The sequence below is a fragment of the Neolamprologus multifasciatus genome, chromosome 3 (genome assembly GCF_963576455.1).
Source record: "Neolamprologus multifasciatus chromosome 3, fNeoMul1.2, whole genome shotgun sequence".
In the NCBI taxonomy this organism is placed as follows: domain Eukaryota; kingdom Metazoa; phylum Chordata; class Actinopteri; order Cichliformes; family Cichlidae; genus Neolamprologus; species Neolamprologus multifasciatus.
The window spans coordinates 8,997,576-9,023,179 of record NC_140441.1 but is presented as its reverse complement, the minus strand read 5'-3'; the positions used below and the strand labels follow the sequence as shown (position 1 = coordinate 9,023,179).

At 40.8% G+C, this 25,604-nt stretch overlaps 4 protein-coding genes across 6 annotated transcripts in view; 1 reads left to right on the top strand and 3 right to left on the bottom strand.

The window, feature by feature from the left end:
- LOC146521463 (programmed cell death 1 ligand 1-like) overlaps positions 1 to 14,562 on the bottom strand; it is a 283,173-nt gene extending 268,611 nt beyond the window's left edge. The window contains exons 1-4 of one of the 3 annotated variants that reach the window (XM_085155109.1): positions 14,143 to 14,562; positions 11,690 to 12,043; positions 11,037 to 11,396; positions 6,608 to 10,803 (exon numbers count right to left, since the gene is read on the bottom strand). In XM_085155109.1, coding sequence (XP_085011235.1) covers positions 10,622 to 10,803; positions 11,037 to 11,396; positions 11,690 to 12,043; positions 14,143 to 14,215 — 969 coding nt within the window. In that variant the 5' untranslated portion in view covers positions 14,216 to 14,562 and the 3' untranslated portion in view covers positions 6,608 to 10,621. Of the gene's footprint in view, positions 1 to 6,607; positions 10,804 to 11,036; positions 11,397 to 11,689; positions 12,044 to 14,142 lie in introns of those variants that run through there. The other 2 variants (XM_085155108.1, XM_085155110.1) reach the window with 2 other exon arrangements.
- The window catches only part of LOC146521460 (uncharacterized), an 81,809-nt gene that overhangs the window by 51,220 nt on the left and 4,985 nt on the right, over positions 1 to 25,604 (top strand). The gene's annotated exons all lie outside the window — the stretch shown is intronic.
- On the bottom strand, positions 14,693 to 21,897 carry LOC146521462 (low affinity immunoglobulin gamma Fc region receptor III-like). The gene is made up of 8 exons (XM_085155102.1): positions 21,690 to 21,897; positions 21,294 to 21,329; positions 20,514 to 20,774; positions 20,189 to 20,434; positions 19,913 to 20,104; positions 19,367 to 19,450; positions 17,755 to 17,838; positions 14,693 to 16,769 (listed from the first exon to the last, which is right to left on the bottom strand). The coding sequence occupies exons 1-8, from the start codon at positions 21,718 to 21,720 to the stop codon at positions 16,684 to 16,686; spliced, it is 1,020 nt and encodes a 339-aa protein (XP_085011228.1). The 5' UTR covers positions 21,721 to 21,897; the 3' UTR covers positions 14,693 to 16,683.
- On the bottom strand, positions 22,289 to 25,569 carry LOC146521461 (uncharacterized). The gene has a single exon (XM_085155198.1). The coding sequence runs from the start codon at positions 23,160 to 23,162 to the stop codon at positions 22,413 to 22,415; it is 750 nt and encodes a 249-aa protein (XP_085011324.1). The 5' UTR covers positions 23,163 to 25,569; the 3' UTR covers positions 22,289 to 22,412.

Here is a 25,604-nt window from a genome sequence, read left to right as displayed (position 1 = left end):
AGATTTTAAGGTGTGTGCTAACTAAAAATAAAGACAAGATGATAAGTGGAGTTTAATAAACTCAGCCGTCTGCTCCTTGCTATCTAGCTTGACGTTTATTCAGCTGTGTAAAAACTATAACTTTAATCTCAGCCAAACCGATTTACTCAGGAATAAATAAAATACTGAAAAAAGACAAACAATAACATTTTTAAGTTATCTAAGTGACTTATATATCATGTTTAACCTAAGCAGAAAAAGACGGCGGTGGGTAAAGAAAGAAAAAAAGAAAAAAAGAAAGAATAAAAAGAAAAAAAGAAGAAAAAAAAAGAAAAGAGCAGAAAGAAGAGACGAAAGAAAAAAAAGAAAGAAAGAAAAAAAAAAAAAAAAAAGACAGTGGACCTGATAGGTTCATAGCATAAACCTATTCGCTGGAATGTTCAAGACAATTCAACTACACAGCAAAAAGCATTGACCACCAAGCAGAGCTCTTTATGATTCTCGTATACGAGGGAGACCAACTGGACAAACGCCGTTCCTTCGCTTGACCCCAGTTGTTCTCGTCCGCTCCCCCGTAACACTGATCTTTTATTGAGGTTACATGAGTATACATAGGTTCATTAACATATGACGTCTACATACAAACAAAGAGTACCTTGCCTGTGCGTTGTGTAAGTGTGTGTGTGTTATCAGTAAGAGCAGATATAACCTCTCTCCTGTCCTTAAGTTGTGTGTGCATGGCAGAGTGCTCTGGGAGGCACACTGAGTCTCCACAGACTACTAAAGATCAAACCTCTACCAACATGACATTGATTATAAAACTCTAAGCATATATGAGTAGATATTTCTAAGCATAAATGACAATCAACAATACAAATCTAACAGGACCCATAATATCAGGTTGTATTTTACTCACATGTGAAGCAACAGTTTAAGAAATGCATTAATAGTCTTCTAGTTTTCTGCTTCTAAGTTCAGCTAAATGAAATATATTTTCAAACCAGATAGTTACTCAGCTGTCAAGTTAAGATGAGATATGGACCATAGACAGGTCAATATTATCACAGGGCATTTGATAAGCATGAAATTCAGCTAAATCTTGTGATAAAGTCACTAAAGATGCAACCGGGAGGTTGTCATAGTGAGCAGTCTGGCAGGCAAGGGTAGGACCCAAACGCAGGAGTCAAAGAAAAGATTAATTTAAAGAGGCAGCTTTTGTTTGCTTTGATAATTAACTAAAACAAAGTAAAAAAACAAACAAACAAACTGCACACCAGTGATAGCCCATTTGAAGATAAAGCTCCGGTGCACACACTGCTTCAGAAAAACTGTGCCGAGCCGTGGCTCGTCCAAACAGAGTCACCTGACATCTGAAGCTTCATTCGGCACGTCACTGCTTCAGTACCCGATTCACTGGTTTATAAGGAATTAAATCATTGGTGGTATTTGTGTGAGAGATAGCGAAACCAGTGTGTCACATAATTAGAGACATGGAGTCAGGAAGAGAGGCCTGTTCCTAAATAAAAAACATCAGAATTCTGCTCCCAGGTCTAAAATGTACATACGAAATAGACTATAAATATAGTTATAAAAGTTATAGTATATCATATATAAATGTACCTTTTGGGTCAGCAACCTTTCTGATGATGAGTGCCATCTAAAATTTCCTCAGAGGTCACTGTGCTATATGATTGCATTAGCAATAAATTTAATAACGCTCTATATTAACAATTACACACTATATAGAATAACTTCATAGAATTCCATTTGATAACTATTCAGCCGTCAGCGAATAGTTATCAGCTGTTTAGAAAGAAAAAAAATACTTTTTATCCATAACAGCAAATGAACTGTACAACAGAAAATGCAAATGTTATTTATGGTCTCCTCACAACAATGATAAGAAAATAAACTGGGCCAATGTGACATGTTAGAGACACATGTTAATATGATCTCTGGTCTCCCACTCAGAGACACAGGTCTCCAAGTGTCCAGCATTCAGATGGCTACCTGAGGACACTCTTCATGTGAGAGAAAATCTGCTCACACAGATATGTAGAGCCAAATACTGTCAATAAGGCCTCTGCAATGTTCTGAAGACAGTTAAACTTGTCAGGTAGTGATGTCCATCAGGTGAAAATGCAGCTCCATGAGCACGCACAGCTGTGGATTCCAGCTGTGTTCGTCTTCTTACAAACCTTGACCCCCACAGAGTCGAGCTTTCCAGTTCAATCAGCTGCATTTCGAAGTCCTCTGTGTCCAGACAGTTAAAGAGAGACAAATCCAGCTGCTCATTAAAGCTTTCTGGTTTGATGAGAAAAGAAAACATTGGTCCACCTGAAAGTCCCGAAAACACATTGTGAATTCTGTCTCGAGTCTATGGATTTCCGTGGTGCTGATGCTGCGCTGAGCGGACAGCATTTGAAGTGTCGGAATGTGGAAATTTCAACATCGCTTGAAAAAACTGCCAGCTAGCAACATCCCTCTCACCAGTAGGCTAAGTGATTTTAGCCAATTACAAGTTGAATATTGTAGTTGGGGTTGTTAGCTAAGATACCGTCATTAAGAAGCGGCACAACTAATGTGTCTATGTGAGCTAATTTGCAATGTTCACCACTGGTCCGGCCATTTATTTTGTAATGCACCTTCTCAGATTAATTTACTGCCTGTCATGCCATCAGGTAACCCTTCCCCCGTTCTATAAGGTTGTGATGTACATTGCTATAGTTTTTTTATTAGTAAAAAAACATCAAAAAGTCACAAGCACATGGAGAACACACAAGGAAGGTTTCCGTCAATGATTTATTATTAAAATTGATATAACATATGCCCCCCCCACCACCACCACCACCACCACCACCACCACCACATGTTTAAAACACCATATAAAACCAGTATCAAACAGAACTGTCACATGATATCAAACACAAGCTGTCAATTGAGCTCTGTAGAGTGGGCAATCATAATCAAGCAGTTCATTATAATTTGTAGAATCAAGCTGTTCTTCATCTATTTGGACACCAGATGTCACCAGAGAGGATTGTGTTGAAAAGCTTCAAGTAATGAACCATTTTTCAATGCAAGCGTCAATGCTTCAGAAAATTTAATTCAGTAAAAACTACAAAACACCTAAAAGAGCAAACAAAAGATATACTTGAACTAAGACACTGGCAACTAAAGCACTCGTTACTGGACATGACCAAGAAACCATGCAACAGACTCTAAGACACAGCTACCACGGAGGAACACAGAGAGACTGAAGAGTTAAATACACATGCAGTAAGTGGTAAGTGAAGCTGGAGGATGAACATCAACTTTTTTCCACTCGATAAAAGTTAACGTGAGGGTTTCTGGTGGTTAGAGACAAATGCAATCGCATAGCAGGATGCTACACACGGACAAAATTTCAGTCAGGAGACCAACTGAGATAATCCATCCACAATACCAGGTTAGTTATTAATGTAGCATCCAGTCGAACTGAGAGGGCCAGAACTGATGGTTGTTGAATGACCTTTATTATTCCTTGCCGTGTATCAGACAACAAACCAACGTAAGAGCTAGACAAACAAATAAAACAATTACCATGTTATTTATGTAACACTATTTTAACCGCTCATTACGCTGGTCTAACCGTTTTCTATTAAACTATATAATACATATTATGCATTTCAGATTGCTCAAATTAAATCATGTACATTACAAACCTTGTTCCCCTGTCAACTGTAGCTAGAACCATTAATTTTTGGTACAATTTAACCATGTTCTTCTCTCCCTTTTCTTCGTTAGCCTTAGTTTTCCGTTTTCTTCCGTCTTTTTTGTACATCAAGTTGGTTACCGTTACATCATTCACTTCCGATCGCACAGGAAGTTACCTGTGGAGTGGAGTGGAGGAAGCGCAGTTTTTGCTTTCCCCATATTGTCACCCGGCATAATTTGCAGATGATAATGCTTGCAGCCACTGCCATATGCTTTCGACCAAAACAGGAGCAGCTTGATGACACCATCAACATGCACTATTGCGGTAGAATGGTATAGTCAAAATCTCTAACGTTGGCCAAATTTATATCGTTTCTACCAAATACCGTTTATACCGCCCACCCCTACTCAGGCCCACTCACAGATACAAGCGACGGATGTTACATCAAAAGGAAACAAAGAAGGGAGACGTAAAGGATATTTGGATATTTGCTGGAAAAAAGGAAGAAAGAGGAAAGAAAGAAAAGGTTGGAAGCAGGGCCTGAAGAAGGACACTAGGAAAAGGTAAAAAAGAAGTTTAGTAGAAAGAGAGCAAGGGATACATGTAGAAAATGTAAATAGATGTAAAATCAGTGTAGAAAACTAATAAAAATATATGATTTTCCAGCACATGTGCAGCCCTATAGTTATTACAGATTTATCATAGGAAAAGTGATTTTTTTGGCGTTTTTATTGTTGGGTAGTTTTATTTCTAACAATCAGCAACATAAGATAAAATAATTAAAGATAAGCTTTAAAACAAATAGGGGCATCCAATCATTTTACTTTGGGGTCTTTAGCTGTCCATGTCAGGAACTGCCTGTAAATAAGATTTAATATAATAGCTAGTATGTTGCCGTTCCTCCTGGGAAGAGGGTGGCATGCTTCGACAGAGTTACAGTCCAGGTCAATCCCTTTGGATCGCAGGAAAGCAGCCACCTGTTGTTCCGTGTAGCTAATGTCAAGCTCTCCAGGTTCCTCATTGCTGTCAGCGGTCACCGCCTGAGCGTATGACCGGGGTTTAATATGGAGTCCAGTGATGATGACGTCGTTTATCCTGGAGTATTGTTCCAGGTCGGCGACCTTACTTTCCAGGTATGCAATCTTTTTATCTTTTTCGGCATTTTGGATGCGGAGGAGCTTTACCTCCTCCACAATTTCAATGATATATTTCTGCTGCAACCTGATAGTGGAAATTTCCTCCATTATGAAGTCAAGAGACTTTTTAATGTCCTCGACTTCCTCAGCTGTCGGTGTCCTCTTCGGCCCCATTTTATCTGGAACACTTCTCTGGCATGTGACTGTTTATCTGTTTGAACAGATGCCACATGGTCCACAAGCATCTCCCATCAGGTGAAGAAGGCCCAGCAGTGAGTATACTTTCTTGAAGAGAGGGAAGGTAGTCAGAACGGAGGGGATCAAACTACCAGAAGGCAACATTGCAGACATAGAGGACATTTACAAGTACCTGGGGATCCTGCAGGCAAATGGGAACCATGAAGAGGCCGCTAGGAAAGCTGCAACCACCAAGTACCTGCAGAGGGTCAGACAAGTCCTGAGGAGTCAGCTGAACGGTAAGAACAAGATCCGGGCTATCAACACCTACGCCCTGCCCGTGATCAGGTACCTTGCTGGGGTAATAGGCTGGCCAAAGGAGGAGATAGAAGCCACTGACATCAAACAAGAAAGCTCCTTACCATGCATGGAGGGTTTCACCCCAAGTCCAGCACCCTGAGGCTGTATGCTAAGCGGAAGGAAGGGGGCCGGGGACTGGTGAGTGTCAGCACCACAGTCCAGGATGAGACAACGAACATCCAAGAATACATCACGAAGATGGCCCCAACTAACAGCGTGCTCAGTGAATACCTCAGGCAGCAGAAACCCAAGAAAGAGGAGGGAGACGAGGAACCATCATGGAAGGACAGGCCCCTGCACGGTATGTACCACCGGCAGATAGAGGAGGTGGCTGATATCCAGAAATCCTACCAGTGGCTGGACAAAGCTGGACTGAAAGACAGCACAGAGGCACTAATCATGGCATCACAAGAACAAGCTCTGAATACAAGATCCATAGAGGCTGGGGTCTATCACACCAGGCAAGACCCCAGGTGCAGGCTGTGTAAAGATGCCCCAGAGACAATCCAGCACATAACAGCAGGGTGCAAGATGATAGCAGGCAAGGCATACATGGAACGCCATAACCAAGTGGCCGGCATAGTGTACAGGAACATCTGTGCCGAGTATAACCTGGAAGTCACGAGGTCAAATTGGGAAATGCCCCCAAGGGTGGTGGAGAATGACCGAGCTAAGATCCTGTGGGACTTCCAGATACAGACGGACAAAATGGTGGTGGCTAACCAACTGGACATAGTGGTGGTAGACAAACAGAAGAAGACGGCCGTAGTGATCGATGTAGCGGTTCTGAATGACAGCAACATCAGAAAGAAGGAACACGAGAAGCTCGAGAAATACCAAGGGCTCAGAGAAGAGCTCAAGAGGATGTGGAGGGTGAAGGTAACGGTGGTCCCCGTGGTAATCGGAGCACTCGGTGCAGTGACTCCCAAGCTAGGCGAGTGGCTCCAGCAGATCCCGGGAACAACAGCGGAGATCTCTGTCCAGAAGAGCGCAGTCCTGGGAACAGCTAAGATACAGCGCAGGACCCTCAAGCTCCCACTGCGCTGTTCCTAGGACCCGAGCTTGAAGGATTGACCGCCCACAGGGGCGAGTGGGGAATTTATTTATTTATTTATTTTTATACATACATATATGTGTGTGTGTGTGTGTGTGTGTGTGTGTGCACAACTATTGAATGCTGAATGCTTTTTAAATGTTTCAGAAATCAAACAAACACATTATTACCAGATTAAAGCAATGAAAATCCTGTCTAAGTTCTTTCTGTATTTCAAATACATCAGTCAAAATAATGCACAGTGATTGATTTTTAAAAATCTGTTAGACTTTTTTTTTATTAAACATATAGAACCACACACACTCAGTTAACACAAATTTCCTGCATTCAGATTTCCGTCTTTCTAATATAATTCATATAAGGTTCTCACAGTTTCATACTTACTCTTAGCAATGTCAGCTAGGGTCCCTAGCCCATAGGCTGATGCTACCATGAAGTATTCTTAGCTGTCTTTTACACCTAAATACAGGTAAGTAGTGCATACAATTAGAAGTATTTAATAGAAATTTGTGATTATTAGATTAGTGTGTAAGAGAAGGAGGACGGATCTGTTGACACTTTCTGCTGTGCTTGTTGTCGTTGCTGCTTTTTTTGTTGTTGGGTTTTTTTTGATGTACAGAAGATATGAACAACAGAGTGGAGATTCACATCATCCTCCTGCTGAACTGCAGATTCAAATGTCTGAGATCTTTCTAAGGCTGAAGTCTGAATCTTCTGCTGCTGAACACAGAGACAGAAAAATCTAAAAACAGACAGCTGTCACTAACGCCCCACAAGGATCCCTGATTTCACTGACACTTCAATCTGAAAAAAAAAGCTTCTTTATTTTTCCTCGTGGCTACAAACAAGCCAATAGCATTATCCGGTGATCAAGATTAAAGCAGCAGCAGCATTACTGACATGTCTCTCAGTGTTCCAGTAAATTGAATATGTTTCCTGCTTCTGTTTGATTGGCTCTTGCTGCATAGGAACACTGAGGACTCTTTCTAATTTGTGCCTCCTTATCTCATCCGTCCTCCTGCCTGTTACCTGAACATCAATCGTTCTCGAGGTCAGAGTTGTTTTTTTTTAACCTCTAGATTAAAAAAGAGTAATAGCTCGAAACCGTGAGGGGAGAAGTCATTTTCAATCCATGGGTTTTTTTTTTCCCATTCTTATAGTTGATCAGACTTCACCATTTCTGCGTGTGAAGATTCAAGTTTCTCTGCTGTCTGCCACATTGACTCATGTTATTTATCTAATTAAAGTAGCCCAGAACATGAAACACAAGCTGGGCTGAAACTATTTATATTGTAGTTGTAATTTAATGTTATTTAATTACAACAGTTTAAATGAAGCTCTGAGACGCTGATGTCTCGTTCTGTTGAGACTGTTTCCTTGACTCCTCTCTCCTTGTGTCCTTTCTGAGCTCTTCAGTGGGCCTTAGACACACTGGAAGAGGGGTTTGTGCAGTCTGATTCTCTGATAACAAACATCACAGTGTGATAAGTTTCAGCATCCAGCGTGTGCTATATGCCCTCTGGTTTAGAAAAGGGACGTAAGCGAGAAAAAGCCTTTTACTGAGTTCAAATACAATTTCTAAATAAATATTGGTCTGATAATGAATAACATGATAACCTGAAGCAAAGCTCAGAGGGTTTGCTGTGTGTTCTTTGGCGATGGTTCAGCAGGATTGCTGTAAGATGATGCAAAAATAAATCTCTGTTAAACAGTCAACAGTCCAGTTTTTTTTATTCCTTTGGTTCTTCAAAGCAGTGAGTTAGTGCATTATATTCACAGGGAGCTTAAAATCAAACAAATAACAGAATTAAACCAGGGAACAAATGAGGTGACACTTCTGCACCAGGCTGAACCCCATAACAGTCGGGTAGTGGTTGATGTAACATTCACAGAAAACGAAAACAGGTTAAGACAGACAGTGCATGAGGGAAACTGCTTTGTAAGTCATAAAATCAGCATATAGCTCCCCCCCCCCCCCCTTCTTCCTTGCACACTTTTCTCCGGAAAACTGGGCAAAAAAAAAAAAGACACCTGGAGGAGAGGTGAGAAACAAACAACAAAATAAATTAAATATAAGTGAAAACCAGCATTTTTACTCTGATACCTGATAGGGTTTCATGTCTGACTTGACAAAAAGACAAACACATGCACAAACAGCAACAGTATTTTTATAAAGATCACAGGATTTATGGCTTCACAGTCTTATAAAACACTCAAGCCAAAGAAAAAAAACATAAATTACTTTGACAAATTGTTGGTTTGCAAACACACACACACAAAAACAAAGTTTCACAAATGTAAAATCTACAACACAGGTTGTTTGTAACACTTCTGATCCCATTTTCCACTGAAAGAAGTTCAAGTACCTGCTGAATGAAATAAATAAACCAATTTGAAAAATACTATGACGTAAGTGGTACTGAGATGTTCCATTTTGTAGAATTTTCCAGTCATGCTGGATTAACTTCAGTTTACATAAAACAAAATTAGTCTTTTTTAGCAAAATTTTACACAGTAAAGACACAAATAACTCTTAATAATGATCTTTACTGTGTAAAGTTTAAAAAGTTATAATATGTTATAAATATTATTTTAAAAAGTTGTTCATGACAGTCAACATGACTGTAAGGTCATGTGTGTCACTTGGAGGTATTTTTCACATCTGTAGCGTTGTCAAAGATGCATCCCCATGCCAAACAAGAAAAAGAGCTTTAAGACTAGGGATGGGTACCATTATCCGGTGCCACGATGGCACCGGTTCTGACATAAACGGTAGTAAGCAGACCGAAAAGCAGCGCACATTTCGGTGCTTTTTTTTTCCTGAGCTGTGATACACTTTAGATTCTAGCCAATCATTTTACGTTTCCGAGGATAGTAGGCGGGTCCAGGTACGTACGTTCTTTTAGAGCAGAGCTACAGATTAAAAATGCCCAAGGCGAAGCGGTCAAAAGTCTGGCTGTACTTCACAGCAAAAGATGCAAACTCAGCAAACTGCAACAAGTGCTTTAAGGTAATACTGTGATACTGTGCAAAGCAGGTAACACCTCAAATCCGATGAAACACCTGGCGACGCATAGCGTTTTTTTTAAAGCCGAAAAATGCGCCGTATTTGATAGCTTGCTGCGAGACCTCACACCGAGCACATCTACCGCGGGTGTGGTGCCTGTTATCGGACCGGAGTTAGCAACATCCCGCAAAAACACAAGGGGTAGAGTCCTGGCCCCTAGCCCTGCCACTGTAGCAGAAATGATGAGGATGATGATGCAGCAGCAGCCGTTCTTCTCTGCGTGAGTAGCTTAATGTTGTTCGTGTGTAATTTACGTTGAGTAGGCTAACCACGTTATTACATTAATGCAAGGTGAACTAGCAAACACCGTCGTAGTTATATGCGGCTGTCTTCTTGTTTGATGGCAGATACTCCCTTCACCCTGGCCAAAAAGGCTAAAATGACCAAAGACCAAAACATGAGAGGTTTTTGGACAAAGTTTGTGTTTTTTCCATTGTTTAAGCACTGCTTCCAACCAAGAATGATACCATATATGCCCTATAGCTGCAGAAAAGGCTAACATTGTTATCTTTTTACAAAAAAAAAACAGCTGAACGTGAGAGGTTTTTAGACCAATTTTGTGTTCTCCATTCTTTAAGTACCGGTTTGAGCACCGTTTAAGCACCGGCACCGTTTCAAAAGTACCGGTTTGGCACCGGTATCGGATAAAACCTAAACGATACCCATCCCTATTTAAGACTGTCAACCACTGCATTGCATCCTAAACCATCACTTTTATCTAAAATATAGATCCATTATATGATGCACAATAGAAGTGATGCATTTTAATTAGCCATTAATTAACCCTCCCCATGTATTTAGACTTTAAGGGGATCTCTGAAAAGCAGAAATCACACATTCCGCACCATTTGCTCTTCTTCTTTTAGAGATCAAATCATTACATACAAGAATAAAGTCACTACCAGTCCCACAAACCCTCCATGTCCTCCTGGCTGACCTGCAGGTGAGAAGAAGGTGTGAGGTGTCAGCTGGTGGTGAGTGAAGAACAGAATCCCCAATAAATCCCAGAAATAAATTCCCTTTAGAAAAACCCTGAAAACCAAATTTCATGATTCCTCAGATCATCTGTTTGTTCCTGTGCTGAGTGACACGATTGGAAATTAGAGAAACAGCAGGAAACTCAGAGCTCAGTTGGAAAACTCTGAGATGTTTCAAACGTGGTGCATTTCAACAGGAGGTTGGTATGAATCCTGATTTTGGTTGCTAATTTTTCTGTAGATCAAAAAAACAGCAACAGCAGCAACAAGAAGCACAGCGGGAACTACCAGACCAACTTTCAGTCCAACAAATGTGCTGGTCTCTCCTCCATCCTCTGTGTCTCTTCCTCCTTGACCTGCAGGTGAGAAACAGGTGTGAGGTGTCAGCTGTCAGGTAGGTGATGAGTGAAGAACAGAACAGAATCCATTTCCTCTTCAAACTGCTGTCAGACATTATCTACTGCACTCTGATCACATCACTCAGACCAGCTGCTTTCTACAAAGTCTCATCAACAACATCTTTAGAAACAAACATCAACAACCAGGAAGCAGCTTCACCTCTGATCACACACACACCCAACTAACTCACCTGGAGGATCAACTTTCAGGTTGATGATGCTGATGAGGTCACCACCCTGATAAGCTCTCTTCTTGCGGTTTGCTCCCATCTTGAAGACCCGACACTCATATGTTCCAGCGTCATTAATCATCACATCCCTCAGAATCAAAGACACGTCTCCATCCTTCATCTGTCTGTCCTGCAGATCCACCCGGTTCTTAAAAGATGGATGCTGGTTGGCTGAATCAAAGTGTCCATCCCGGTACACAAGGACATATTCTGGCTTCAGGTCAGCTCTGCACCACTTTACAACGTTGGTGTTGTTGTTTGGAACTTGGCATGGCAGAGTGATGTTCTTCTGTCCAGGCTTAGCTGAGATGGTTTTCTGGCCTGAAAGATGAAAAACACAGAACAGAGAGGTTAAAGATTTACCTCTTCAACAGCCAATCAGTATGAAGAGCTACAGAGACACATATCAATGAGCTTGAACACAAATTGAAAACAGTTTTAGTTCCATTTCCTCTTCAAACTGCTGTCAGACATTATCTACTGCACTCTGATCACATCACTCAGACCAGCTGCTTTCTACAAAGTCTCATCAACAACATCTTTAGAAACAAACATCAATAACCAGGAAGCAGCTTCACCTCTGATCACACACACACTCAACTCTACTCACTCACCTGGAGGATCAACAACACTCAGTGTGATGCTGCTGACTTTCCATAAGCGTGTTTCTTCCATGAAGACACGACATTTGTATGTTCCATTATCATGAATCGTCACATTGCTCAGAATCAAAGACGCGTCTGCATCCTTCATCTGTCTGTCCTGCAGATCCACCCGGTTCTTAAAAGATTGATGCTGGTTGTCTGGATCAACCATCTTGTTCCGATAAACAAAGATGTCTTCTGCCTTCAGGCCATCTCTGCTCCACTGTAGAACCCTGATGTTGTTGTTTGGAGCTCGGCATGGCAGAGTGACGTTCTGTGCAGCTTCAGCTGTGACAATTGTCGTGTCTGAAAGAGGACACAACACTGAGCAGAGAGGTTAAAGGGATCCAGGTATAACTGTTCACACTGGTCAAACCACCACACAAGTATTAAATGTTCCTTAATATCATAGTTTTACATCTAGTTCCTAATAAACTGAACAACATATGTTATTCTTGACAGTGTTTTCCAATCATGGCAGATGGTAAATTAGTGCTGTTTATCTAAAACAGTTCAATTAAAAAATAACAAATTATTTTTTCAATATAACTTTATACGACTTCTTAAATGCACACAGTAGCGGTTTTTGATACGGGCGACACAGGCGGTTGCCCGGGGCGGCATCGTGGTGGGGGGCGGCATCACGGGCATCGGCAAACCGCCTGTTTAGACAAAGTGAATCTGTGAACTAAGGTGTAGGTCTATTAGGTTAGGTTATGGTGATCCTGGAGTTGGGGGATTTGTGTTCATACTGCAGTCCAAAATTAAAACCAATGGAAGATGGACAAGAAAACTTCAAAGCCATCAGCTGCTCAGTTTAGAAAAAATAGAAAAGAAGAGGAAGAGAAACGAGCAAAAGATACAGGTAAGCAGATGTGTGATTGGATAATGGCAGGTCATCCTGAAACAATCAGAATCAGAATACTTTATTACTAAGGAAATTATGTGAGTTACAGTTGCTCCAACAAAAAGGGTAAAAATAGTAACAGTAACAGACTAAACTCCAAACATTATGTTACAGATTTTAATATTAATTAGTCATTGTCAAGTGTTGATTTGTCCTGTTCTCATTGTATGACGAATTATGATGGCTGTTTGGTAGCCGTTTGCATACTATGCATACTCTCCCTCTCTTCATCTCTTCGTGTGTGTGTTTCTCTGGTGAATTTCGACAACAGTTTTATGTTAATGTACAATCCTTAATATGTTTTATATGTGTGTGTGTGTGTGTGTGGGGGGGGTCAGAGGGAGTGTTCGCCCGGGGCGCCAAAAAGGCTAGGACCGCCACTGAATGCACAGAAACAAATGAATGTAATACACTCCATTTCCACAACAATGCTGACATCAGCAAGTTTTAGTATAGCTCATGAAGTTCTCAGACGACACCGCCATTGTGGGTCGCATGTCGGAGGTAAATGAACTGGAGTACAGGGGGGTCATCAATGACTTTGTCAGCTGTGTGTGAACAGAACCATCTTTGCATCAATGCCAGCAAGACGAAGGAGCTGGTGATTGACTTCAGTAAGAAGCCATCCCCTATTACACCAGTGAACATCCAGGGTTTGGGCATTGAAACGGTGGAGGAGTACAAATACCTGGATGTTCACCTCAATAGCAAACTGGACTGGTCCACGAACACAAATGCACTCTATAAAAAGGGTCTAAGTCGAGACTGACTGTATGAGACTGTACAAGCAGCTCGTTCAGCAGTAGAATTTTTACACCCACAGTGTAGGAAGGAGCGCTACTACAGGTCACTTACTTACTTACTTACTCTGTAACACAGTTTAACATGGTTATCTTACTCATCACCTGTTTAACTGACATATAATATGTTTTTAATTGCTGCTACTCATTCACAGCTTGTTTTACAATGTATATTTCACCAGGAGCATCCATACACCCCCCACACTTGTGTACATGTCTCTGAACATTTTTATCTGTGCATATGAATTTCAGTTGCTTGTGTATATAAGATCACTTTGTGTCTTCCTTCTATATTTTATATTCCTCTTCCTATAAGGAATTAAATTTCTCATTCGTGGGATAATAAAGGTTTATTCTATTCTATGTCCAGCAGGGGTCGTTTTAATGGCTCTAATGACTCACTTTCATCCTGTGCTATACTGTGCAATAAAGCTCTTTTCCTTAAGATTAGGAGAACAGAACAGCCACGAAGATGGTTTCTGTTCTCTTCACAGGAAGCATCATTACTATTTGAATGTACCACTAATAAGTGATCACTTTTATTCTCTGATCAGCAAATGAATGAATGAATAGACGTCAGTAACCTCCTGGCTGGTTATGTAGGTAAAATATGTCAAGTGCTCACTAATAAAAGCAGCAGAAAGCAGCAACAAAAGAGCAGAAAGCAAACGAAGAAGCATGTCATTAAGTAAGAAAGGATTATTAGCACATCTCACCTGCAGAAGTAAACTTCAGGAGGAAGATAGAAAACAAAATCCACAAGTGTGACGCAGTTATCAAAACAGCCATTCCTGAGCATAGATCCGCCGATCACGGCGATGGTTTTTTCGTTTTCTATAAATGATGTTCCAAATTTGTTTTTAATCGGCTAATCTATTGCTAAATTCAGATTTTTACTTAAACGTCTAGCATCTAGAGCTAATGCTGGAATGAATGAAGGGAAGAAAGTCCGTGTTACTTCTTCCGTCAGCCAAGACAGGGGGTGGGACTATAACTTGAATGAAATTGGGTGCTGTTTGATTTTCTACATTCTACATTTTCTACAAGGAATATACAGTCCTACAGTGAATCACAGGTAAACTCTACAGATTTTAATCAGAACCTTGTATAAATGCCATCTTCAGCTTGTCCCAGAACCGTCCATGTTGTTGTCTTAGAGCAGAGCTTCCCAAAGTGTGGGGCATTTTTCTTGTAAAACAAAGGGGGGAGGGGGGAGGCAGCAAAAAAAGTTTGGGAACCGCTGAACAGACTGAGCTTTAACAGGTGAACAGCTTTTATCTTTGTTGTAAGTTCTGGTTAAAAAAAGAGGTTTTATGTCTGAGTTTATTAGAAGTCAGCACATAGCTGTGAGGAAGCCTTTTTAACCTTAAGCACAAATCAGATTGTTATCACTAATTGCTCTGGTAATGAATAACCTGATGACCTGAAGCAAAGCAAAGAGGGTTTGCTGTGTGTTATCTGGCGCTGATTCAGCAGGTTTGTTGTGAAAAGAGGAAAAAATAAATCGCTGTTAAACAGTCAACAGTCTATTTTTTTTTTTTATTATTTTTGTTCTTTACAGTAGAGGGTTAGTGCATCATATTCACAGTAAGATTAAAATCAAACCAAGAACAAGAATTAAACCAGGGAACAAATGAGGCAAAAGTTCTGCATCGGGCTAAACACCATAACAGTCGGGCAGTGTTTGATGTATCATTCACAGAAAATGGTCAGTTAAGTGGAGTGAAGAACACAAAAGACTCCCAAACTTCCTCTTTAAACTTTCCCTCTGCCCTCTTCATTCTGATTTTTCCATTTGTGGTTTTTTTTCCAGAAATAAAAAGAAGAAGAAATAAATGTCCTTTAGAAAAACCCCGAAAATCTGGACATGTTTAACAATAATCATAACTACTGTCATCATTTTCAGTTTGTCCCGAGTGAAAACACTGGAGTAACTGGAGCAGCAGTAAAGCATTTAAACAGGAGGTTGGTATGAATCCTGATTTTACCCTTTATGGTTTCTATGGATCAAAAAACAACAACAGCAGCAACAAGAATCACAGCAGGAACTACCAGACCAGCTATTACTCCAACAGATCGGCTCTTCTCTTGTCCATTTTCAGCTGTGATCGTTTTCTGGTCTGTCTACAGCAGCCAATCAGATTTTACTGGAATTATTAAACCACCACACACTGAGCACAGCTAAATATAAAGTACTGTTTGCTTTGATGAGCATGAAATGTATGGTTAAAGATGATCATACACAGAAATACTGATTTGGACTTCTGGTTTTACTGTTAGACAGTTAATTAAACATAAGTTATGACTTGGATGTTCATTATATTCAGCACCTTTTGTATTTGTTTCAGACCAAATTCACATGCCTACAAGTTTTTGAACTGCACACCTGTAAGCTTGTGTTTGCATTGCTTTGCTGTTGTGTTGAAGAATGACAGTACAGAAGACAGACATTTATTTAAGAGTCCCATGTGTGCTGACCAAACATCATTGCTATCCAAGGCCTATACGGGGCCTGAGTGAATTACAAAGCCAACATCGATGACACTGACTTTCACTCCTCAGCGGAAAAAAAGAATGAAAAGTTTCACAATCTGTCCTTATGTTTCTGCTGCCTCACGTGAACAGACTGAGCTTCAAGAGACAAACAACTTTGTCTTTGTTAAAGAAGTTTTACTAACACATGTTCTTAGTAATTTGTAAGTCAGCATATAACTAATAAGACGCCTGATTTATAAGCCTGTGTTTAAACACAGCTGAAGGTAACACACATCAGATTGTGGTCATTGAATGTTCTGATAATAAATAATGGTGCCACCACCTACAGCAAAGCTCGACGGTTGGCTGTTTGGGAGTCGATCGGCAGGTTAACCATTAGAAGAGACAGACAGACAGCAGCTGAGAGGTGGAGGTTTAATTGCTGTTAAACCTCCACTTGAACAAAAGTTGAAAGGCCAGTCTGACATTCATGTCTGTCTTCACAGCAGTGGATTACTGCAACATATTTACAGGGCAGACTGAAGACTTATTAGAAGAATATATAAAGATAACAAAAGAAAAGAAAAACAACTGGGTATCTCCAACTTGAAAATGATAACTGAATTTAAATGTTTTCAGATCATTATTAGAGTCGGTACCATTCACTGCTTCACTCCCATCATTGGTCCATGGCAGCTGTAAGACTGTAAACATGCACAGGATATGATTAAATAAATAATATAGAGAGGAGAGCAGGGATGTGTTTGGCAGCCAGCTGGACGTCACTGGTCAGACTGGTCACACTGTGGTGTAGGTGTGTGGCTCAGCTTCAGTGAGGAGTAGATGACCGCTGGCTCTGGTGGAAGATCTGAACAAAAACACACAGATTAGAGAAAGTTTAGATGTGTCAGTCTGCCCCAGGGCAGCTGTGGCTACAACTGTAGCTTGCCTCCACCACTGTGTGAATGAGTGTATGAATGGGTGGATGACTGGGTGTGTAAAGCGCTTTGGGGTCCCTAGGTGGGACTAGTAAAAGCGCTATACAAATACAGACCATTTACCATGTCAGGAGTCAAACTACCTCTCCTCTCTGTCCTGTAATAATATTATTCTAGTCTTAATGATCACACCTGATTACACCACTTTCACAGTGATACACAATGGTTAAAAAAAACTATATTTACATAAAACACTTTTTCTCTCAGACCCTGATTTCTCTCCAGCAGCTGTAGATTTCGTGTGTTTAACCTCTTCATATATTTCTAATATTATAATTCATCTTCTGTTATGGTTAGTGATGGGTTTGTCTGGCACAGACCCATCACTGGAACGAGACAATTCTACTAATATGGCAAAAGCAAGACGCAAGTCACCAGAGCTCTTTGTGTCGCTCGTGCACGAGGGAGAGAACTGTGACGAGTGCCGTTCCTTCCGCTCAAACCCCAGTCACTCTCGTCTGCTCCCTTGTAGCACTGCTCTTTATTGTGCTTACATGAATATTCATAGGTTCATTAACATATGACGTCTTACACAGTCATACATGTGAACAAAGAGTACCTTGTCTGTGTGTCGTGTAGGTATGTGTGTGTGTGTCTCTCATGACCTTAAGATGCGTGTGCATGCCAGAGTGCTCTGGGAGGCACACAGAGGCTTTGCAGACTGCTAAGGATCAGTCATCCTATCAATATGCAATCAATTATATAATTCTAAGAATATATGGTTATATATTTCTAAGCATAAATGACAATCCACAATATAAACCTTACAGTAAGACTGATCTGACTTGTGGAGCTGATAACCACCTTCATGTGACCTCACTTCTTTCAGTCAGTATCAAAGTAGAGCAGCTGTACCTCTGTGCCTGCCGTTTGTCCTGATGGTGATTTCTCCATAACTGACGTCATCTGTTGATGAATAAACTGCATGTGGATCAGTCTCTGCAAAACAAAACAAAGTCATGTGACTCACATGAAACTCACCATTTAGGATGAGATAAAAATGGAGTTTTCATGAATTAGAGCTGCAAACATGAGGAGACGGCACGTCCTCCCTTTAACCTGAGGTGACTTTAACACCTCTGCTGAGTTTACCTCTCAAAACAGGAAGTTTAATGACCACAGAGCTGCTTGCGTGTCAACACGATGTAACACTCACATTTTGCAGCTTGTAAAGAAAACCCGTTGCTAAGCCGTGAAACCAAAAAATCCAAGTAATATAAAGTAAGAGGCTTTGATCATCTGATCATCACAGAGCTGAACTGTTCTGTGTTCAAATGCTGCACAGAAAACCGAATGTTTCCGCTTGCCATGAGTCCAGTGGACAAACTTAAGGTGTTGGTATTATGTTAACAGGACTGTCTTTTACATTTCAGATTTTAATGTACACATTGGTCTGTAAGAAGTTGATGTATTATTTATGGCTAGTTATGACATTATTTCCTAGTTTTCGTTGGTGTTCTTATATTTTTTATTTTGGATAATCAGGAAAAGCTAAATTCAAGGTGCTACCCCCAATAAGCTAGCACTCTGACTGTTTTACTTTATCATTAACATAAATTGGTTGCATCATGAAGAGTCTATTATCATGTATATATAGTAATATAAGTTTAGATTTTAGTGGATTTTTCCAGTTGTACACTAGCGATAGTTCTTAATTAAACTTTTCAAAGAAAAACTTGTGGATTTGTAGAAATATCAAAGCGCTAACTAGCTTTTTAAGCTCTGCACCATAGACCTGTAAATCATGCAAAGGCGATCATGGCTCAAAGAGTTGGCAGTTCGTCTTGTAACCGGAAGGTTGCCGGTTCGAGCCCCGGCTCGGACAGTCTCGTTCGTTGTGTCCTTGGGCAAGACACTTCACCTACTGCTTACTGGTGTTGGCCAGAGGGGCCGATGGTGCGATATGGAAGCCTCGCTTCTGTCAGTCTGCCCTGACTGTCGGGCAGCCGTGGCTACAACTGTAGCTGCCTCCACCAGTGTGTGAATGAATAGTGGAATTGTAAAGCGCTTTGAGGGCCCCGAAAAGCGCTATATAAATGCAATCCATTATTACAGCTTTATTACTAAAGCTGACCTGACTGTACATACAGAAAAAAAGATTTGAAGCTTCCAAACCTCAATGACAGACCAGTGTTGTAGGATGGTCAGCTCCAGTTATGACATCCACAAACCTCCAAATCATTCACATGTTATTAATTCAAATTTCAATACAAACACAATAAACTCTTCATTCTGAGAATCAATGTTCACACATGAAAGTGTTACAGCATTTTGTCTGTTCACCAGTAAAATGTTGAAATGTGTTTCCATGTTATTACTTATAATCACTTCTGATTTAGACAAATATGACAGCTTTAAAACAACAGTTATTTCAACATCAGTGATATTTGGAGCTTTATTGTTCAATATTCTGATTTCCGGTGAGCCTCTCTGCCTTAAAATGAATCTAGCAGGAAACGTTCTGTACCTTTAGTCCTCTTTGACCCATATTGGTCATCTGCTGCTGTTCTTCTCACTGATGAGTAGGTGGCTGCTGCTGGAGGATCTCTATCTGCAAAACCAAATAATTCAGTCATAACAGAACTGATGCTGCTGCAATTCCAACATTTGGAACATTAAGATTTATAAATCTATATTCTAATATATTATATATCAATACAAATAGTAACAACATGTAAAAGGATTTCTTTTCTTTTTTAAGTCAGAAAACAGGAAACTGGACGGCAGCATGTTTTTCACATCGAAACTCTTCAACCACAAAGTCTCATGTGTAGCATCACAGTTCACACACAGGAAAACAACAAAAACGTTTACATTTTTGTATATGTTTTTGTATATTTATTAAATGTATACATTTTAAATATATAATGATTCATGTGAAATGGTGAAGTCTAGAATTGTATACAGTTGCTAACTTAATTTAACTTTCAATTAAAATGCAAAGGTTCTCACAAACACAACAAAATTTCCTGTGCATTCTGTGACAATTTAACAGAAGTAATGTGTGTCTCACCTTCAGGTTTCCTCTGAACACATCGTCTCACCAGTACAACCAGCCCAACAAGCAGCAGCCCAAATATGGAGGGAACATACACCATCACAGAGAAAGGAGGAGAGGATCTCTGAGGTGGTGGAGGAGGAGAGGAAAACGAGGAAGAGAGGGCGTGAGTGGAGGCTGATGGAGGAGGAGGAGAGGTGGAGGAACCTGCAAGTACAGAGAGAAACCAGGCTTTGTAATCAGTTTGAGTCACTTTGGGTTTAAAATCTGCAAAATAATCAAAAGACTCACCTGTGACAGTGATCCAGCTGGATGGAGACTCTCCATGACCGCTGATGTCACACTTGTAGAGGCCTTCATCAGACCTGGAAACATGCTGGATGGTCATGTGACCTGTAGGCTGCTTCCTGATGAGGGAGCCATCTTTATAGAAAGCAGCTGTGATGTTGGAGGGAGTGGTCTTTGTTTTACAGAGCAGAGTGACGTCATCTCCCTCCATCACAGGGAGGACAGGACTCTGCAGGATCACTGATCCACCTCAACACAGAGACAAACTACAGCATTTCATCCATTTACACACAGCTTCATCAACACTAACTCCACACACTCAGCTTACCAGCGACTGTCAGGTTAACCATGTTACTGATGGGACCCTCTCTGGACTCACACCAGTAAACTCCACTGTCCAACAGGACGATACTGCTCATGGTACAGGAAGAACCAGTTAATTGTCCCCACTCCTCACACTGAGCCCTTTTTTTTGTGCTTGTGTTTCTTCTCAGAGTCCATCCAGCAGAGCTGTCGTCCTCCTCACAGCTCAGAGAAACAGAATCTTTTTTTAAAAATTGAGAGCTGCTGGGACTCACAGTCAGACGAGCTGTGGGAGAATTTATATTTTTGAACAATAACGTAAAAAATAAATTCTTCCTTAACAAATATTCTATTTGTTAAAAAAAAAAAAACTATAGGTAGGTAGATTCTGTTGTCTTGATGTAGCTCTTCAGTTCACGCCGTATGACATATAGCATTTTGACGTGGGGCTTCTTTCAGTTTGAAACTTTGGGTTCTCTGTGTTCACGCTTATATGACAAACTGAGGAACTTCTTCTACTGTAGTGTTATCTTGACTGGTTGAAACCATTAATATTATTAATAAGGAACAGGAGCAGTATTTTCACTTTCCGAACCACACATTTTTCTAAGGATCTTCTGAATTTTAGAGCAATTTTGCTCACTTCTCTGGACCATTTATTAAAGCTTGACCTCCATAGCAGACACATCTGAGTCTAATCCATCTCTATTCTAGCTCTAGATTTGCTCAGCTTGTGTTAGTTAAAGGTTTTTGGTCTTGCTTTATTGATCCTTATGTTAGTTGGTCACAGAATAAGTTCACTAACCTTGATTTGTTGTGTCACAAAGCAGAAACATCTGAACTGAGGAGAAAACAAAATGATTCATCATGTTTTAGTGATTTATTTTTTTTGCTTTGAACAACAAATGTCAGTTTGTATTAGCTGTGTGCTTTGGAGGAAGAACTGAAAATGCCCTTTGACACAATTCATTGCTGTTTGTCTGCAGCACTAAACGGAAAATCTGAAACCTGAACCTCTAAAATCATCAGAAAACAGCTTAGTTAAAAGACCTTAGTTGGCCATGTGTACTTCTCTGTGCATTATTAAACCACCTTGGTCAGTAAGTAAAAGTAAATATATCTTCCTTTATCTCAGTGCCACTCATTATTAGATTTACTTCAATAAACACATTAAGATTTCAAGACAGCACGTGTTACTTACGGAGGAGCCACTGAAGAGCTGTTTGTCCCATCGTGCCTCACGAAGGTGTGAGATTGTTGTTGTTCCACTGCAGCACTTTAACCTTCCTTCCTCTCACAGCACAGTTTACAGGGTCTGTGGTTTGTCTGCGGCAGTTCTAGAGGGGAAAATGTTTTCTAACTTTTTAGTTTTAAGCTGAGATATGACTCATGAGGTCAAGTAAAGCAATGAACAACAAAGAATGAAAAATACCAGCAGGGAGGCTCACTTTAGACTCACTTGTCTAAAGTGATTTATTTTTTTTTTAAATAAATAAATAATTTAAAGAAAAGCATCTCATAAATGCTCTATCCAATTAAAACTTAAGGTTATGTATATAACCCCGGTTCTCTGAGTAGCATGAGTGAGTGTCTCACTATGGGAACGCCTCCTGCGTGACCTCATCAGAAGCTCAAATACCATTACGCCAGCCCTTACAGGCTGGCTAGGTGACGCCCATGTCAGGAGGGGCCAGTGCCTCCCTATATAATAGGCTGACATAGCGTCAGATGTCATTCAAAACAAGCCCACCTCTTCCTCGCTTCCATAGCAAGGAGGGTGGTCTGGTGAGACACTCACTCATGCTACTCAGAGAACCTTAAGTTCTCTTTCATAGCATTCGTTTCGTGTCTCACTATGGGAGAAATACTGACTCCCGGATTGCCAGACATGCCTGTTAAGAAGACAACTGTCCCCAACAGCACTTCACAGGGGAGAGGCCCCCACCCGGGAAGAACCTGCACTGAGGACTGAATGTGCTAGGTTAGGTGCTGTCACATCTAACCTGTAAAACCTAGCAAATGTATGAGGTGAGGTCCAGCATGTAGCTGCACACACCTCCTGAATAGAAACTCCCCTAAAGAGAGCCCATGAGGTTGCCAGACCTCTAGTGGAATGCGCACGTAAGCCAGCAGGGGGCTGAAGGCCCCTGCTAGTATAGGCCAGGGCAATTGCTCCTACTATCCAATGGGAGAGGCGCTGTTTAGACACAGGCTTTCCCATATGTGGTTTAGCCCAGGACACGAACAGCTGGTCACTTTGTCTGACACTCTGGGTTCGGTCCATGTAAATGCGCAAAGCACGGACTGGACACAAGGTATGCAGCCGCTGTTGCTCCTCTGAGGAGAAAGGCGGTGGGCAAAAGGCCGGCAGTTCTATAGGGGAACATGTGCCGACAACCTTCGGGACAAAGGCAGGGTTGAGCCGCATACTGACCCTCGTATTATCCGAGGAGAACTGAATGCATGACTGATGCACTGAGAGAGCGTGGATCTCTCCCACACGTTTAGCAGAAGCTAAAGTAATTAATAGAGCCATCTTCAAGGACAGAAATTTTAACTCAACCTGTTCCAGGGGTTCAAATGGGCAACAGGAGAGCGCAGCCAATACTGTGGGAAGGTCCCACGATGGAGCCAACGGCCTACACGTAGGCAATTTACTCCGTGCACCCTTCATGAAACGGCATATTAAGGGATGCTGGCCAACAGTCTTTCCCTCAAAACCAATATGGCAGGCTGAAATTGCTTCCAAATACACCTTGATGGTGGAGAAGGCTTTACCCTTATCAATCAGTGCCTGAAGAAACAACAGAATCACAGCCACAGAGCACTGAAAAGGGATGGCCTGTGATTCTAAGCACCAGCTTTCAAACACACGCCACTTGTGCTCATATAGCGTCCTAGTAGACGATGCTCTAGAACACTGAATAGTGTCGATAACACTATGAGGGAGCCCTACCGTGTTCAGGTTAAACCACTCACGGGCCAAGCCCAAGCCCAGGGCCACTGGGGAAAAGCATAGAGGAGGGTTCTCGGCCACTCGTGAGCTAGAGCATCCACCCCGAGTGGAGCTCTCTGATCGTGCAGCGAGTAAAACAGGGGACACTGAGCATTCTCCCTGGATGCATAAACGTCCACGGTTGCCTGACAGAATCGCAGCCAGATCTGCTTCACCACCTCTGGGTGAAGCTTCCAGTCCCCATACACTTTTTGGCTCTTTTCCTCATCTCCTCACCTTATCTATCACTCTCCACTTGCTGTCCATCTGAGAACACACCTGAACACGCATTCAGCTATTATTTAATTATCCACACTTCAAAACTCTTGCACCTAATTGATAATAAAGTAATAATTGAAAATGTTATAGAACCATCCTTACGTGGCATGTCTGTCAGTTTTATATCATGTTTTTTTATATATCATGAGTAATAATTAAAAAAAAAAAATCTGAACACATTAAAACACACACACACAGAAACATTTTATACCTTTTCTAGAATACTGTATATGCTATGGCAACACATTTGCATCACGGTGCTAAAAAAAATACATTAATATAAAATAATGTATATAAAATCATTTTTGTTACACTTCCCACTCTGTGCAGGCAGAAAGTTTATTAAATGTTTAAACTGAAGATACAATAGTTCTGCAGCTGTAAAATTTTGTCATCTTTGAAATATAAATCAATATAATCGGTTTCTTAATGTATTTTCTTTAAAATACTGTAAAAATACCATAACTGTAATATAGTTATGTGGATATGCATATTAGATCGTTTTTAGTCAGATATAAGTCCATATAAGTCCTGAAAACCAGGAAACGCCCTGTAACTTACTTTAAAACTGTTCCCTAAAACAGATTGGACAGAGCTACAGACCCATGACACCCTTACCATGACCACCACACCTGTGCAGGTAATAAAAGGACAGGTAATGTTTATCGCGCTGTTACACACACAGCACGCTCATTTATTTCAATTCATCAGTTCTCACCACACAACTTACCAACGTGTCCATAATAAGCTAATACTGCTGTGTGCTATAGACTACAGTGTACGCTGTACACCTACTTACTGCTTTTGTTGCATCAATGTGTGCCTCTGAGTTCATTTCTGTTTCTCCTACAGCGAAGAGACAACAAGAAAATGCACGCGCTCTTTGCGAGCTCGTTCCCGTCTCGTAATCAGCGCGTTCTGCCGTCAAGGGCGATCATTGGTTAATGGTAGCCATGTGTTTGATACAAGTCAGATCGTTTTATTTAGCAAAACTGTGATTAATAGTAAAATATTATTGTTGAGGGGCACAGACAGGACTCCACACGCACACACACATGTTTTTTAAACAACAGCCTAAAGAAAGGGGCAGTTTGGACACCCATCGGGAAAGGGGCAGGTGCTAAAGCCCCCCCGCACGTGGCTGTTATGGAGAGAGAGCGAGGCTGACATGCTAAAAGCTGCTATTCTGACCTAAATATATGCATTAGTTGTTTAAAAAAAATTTAATAATGTGTTTTTCAAAATGAAATTAATTTTTTCGATTATTAAAACACATAAACGCGTGTTTTCTGCGTTGACCTTACCTGTATGCAGAGAGAAAACGGCACAAACTCTAAGAGCGGTTACATAAAACATGTTTATTTTAATATCATTTCGTTGTTTCTGCCTGTCATCAAGTAGATTTTGGTATCTTTGCCTTCTTCAGTACATGACCCTCTTTTGATTGCACTAAGTATGGTGGTTTTAACCCACTGATAATGCTTTTTTGGTTAGTATGTTTAATTGTTGTATTTTAAAATATAAAATTTAAAGACCATTGTTGGTTGTAATCTAGTTCAAACCAAACTACTCCACTGGATTTAGCTACACTTTGGACAGTGTTTGCATGGTCAGATGCAGGAATTGTACTTCCCCCCCAAAAAAAAGAAATTTACGTCCTCAGAAATGAGGCACAAAAATAACGCCATAGAGCAGCAACACCTGAACATCATCATTGTACCCATCAGGTAAAACATAGGCTACGTTTGTTTTGCTTTGTCCCCACCTGATGACAGCGATATAGTATGATGTGATCCCATAGTAGATTCTTGTTGAATGTGTGTTGTTGTCCAGTTTGGTTCT

Excerpts from the sequence above, each read along its gene's own strand:
- LOC146521462 (XM_085155102.1), bottom strand. The coding sequence starts at position 21,720 with ATGGGACAAACAGCTCTTCAGTGGCTCCTCC. Across the intron at positions 20,775-21,293 it reads TTGTGACACAACAAATCAAG|CTCGTCTGACTGTGAGTCCC; the intron begins GTTAGTGAACTT and ends ATTCTCCCACAG. Across the intron at positions 16,770-17,754 it reads GACAAACGGCAGGCACAGAG|ATCTTCCACCAGAGCCAGCG; the intron begins GTACAGCTGCTC and ends GTTTTTGTTCAG.
- LOC146521461 (XM_085155198.1), bottom strand. The coding sequence starts at position 23,162 with ATGAAGGGTGCACGGAGTAAATTGCCTACGTGTAGGCCGTTGGCTCCA.